The following is a 485-nucleotide window of genomic DNA, read 5'->3' on the forward strand; positions in this document are numbered from 1 at the left end:
CCGGGGCAATGTGCTGGGGGAGGGGGTGAGGCATGAGGGGGCCAGCCAGGCGGGGGGAATGTCCTGGTGCCAGGGAAAAGTCTGTCCTGGCGTGGGGAGCCCCGTCCTGGTGCTGGGGGTCCTGGCCAGGCACTGGGGAATCCAGTCCTTGTTTGGGTGGGGTCCCATCTCAGCACAGAGGAGTCTGTCCTTGATAGAGAGGGATCCTGTCCCAGGGCAGGGGGTCCATCCAGATGCAGGGGGCTGTCCTGGTGTGGAGGGACCTGAGGGGCTACAGGAAGCCTGGAAAAGCGAGCTGCAGCAGCAGGATGGTGACCACAATGAGCCCGGCACAGAGCAGCAACAGCAGCCAGACAGGGAGAGAGCCTGTGGGGAGAAGGGGGTGGGTAAGGGGGCTGTGAGCCTCTCCTCTCCTGGGGGACAGGACAGGGATCCCCCCCAGCACCTACGGCGGCGGGGGAGGGCGGGGGGCGTTCCGCGGGCCG

The 485-nt window shown here is 67.2% G+C and overlaps 1 protein-coding gene across 1 annotated transcript in view; it reads right to left on the reverse strand.

Moving 5' to 3' along the window:
- Positions 1-271: 271 nt before the first annotated feature.
- Positions 272-485, reverse strand: part of SLC5A6 (solute carrier family 5 (sodium/multivitamin and iodide cotransporter), member 6) — a 7,991-nt gene continuing 7,777 nt past the window's right edge. Inside the window, 1 exon segment of the mRNA XM_009999489.1 lies at positions 272-366. Within this exon segment, the coding sequence (XP_009997791.1) occupies positions 272-366 (95 nt within the window).

Source organism: Chaetura pelagica, unplaced genomic scaffold, assembly GCF_000747805.2.
Source record: "Chaetura pelagica isolate M959 unplaced genomic scaffold, ChaPel_1.0 scaffold1146, whole genome shotgun sequence".
In the NCBI taxonomy this organism is placed as follows: domain Eukaryota; kingdom Metazoa; phylum Chordata; class Aves; order Apodiformes; family Apodidae; genus Chaetura; species Chaetura pelagica.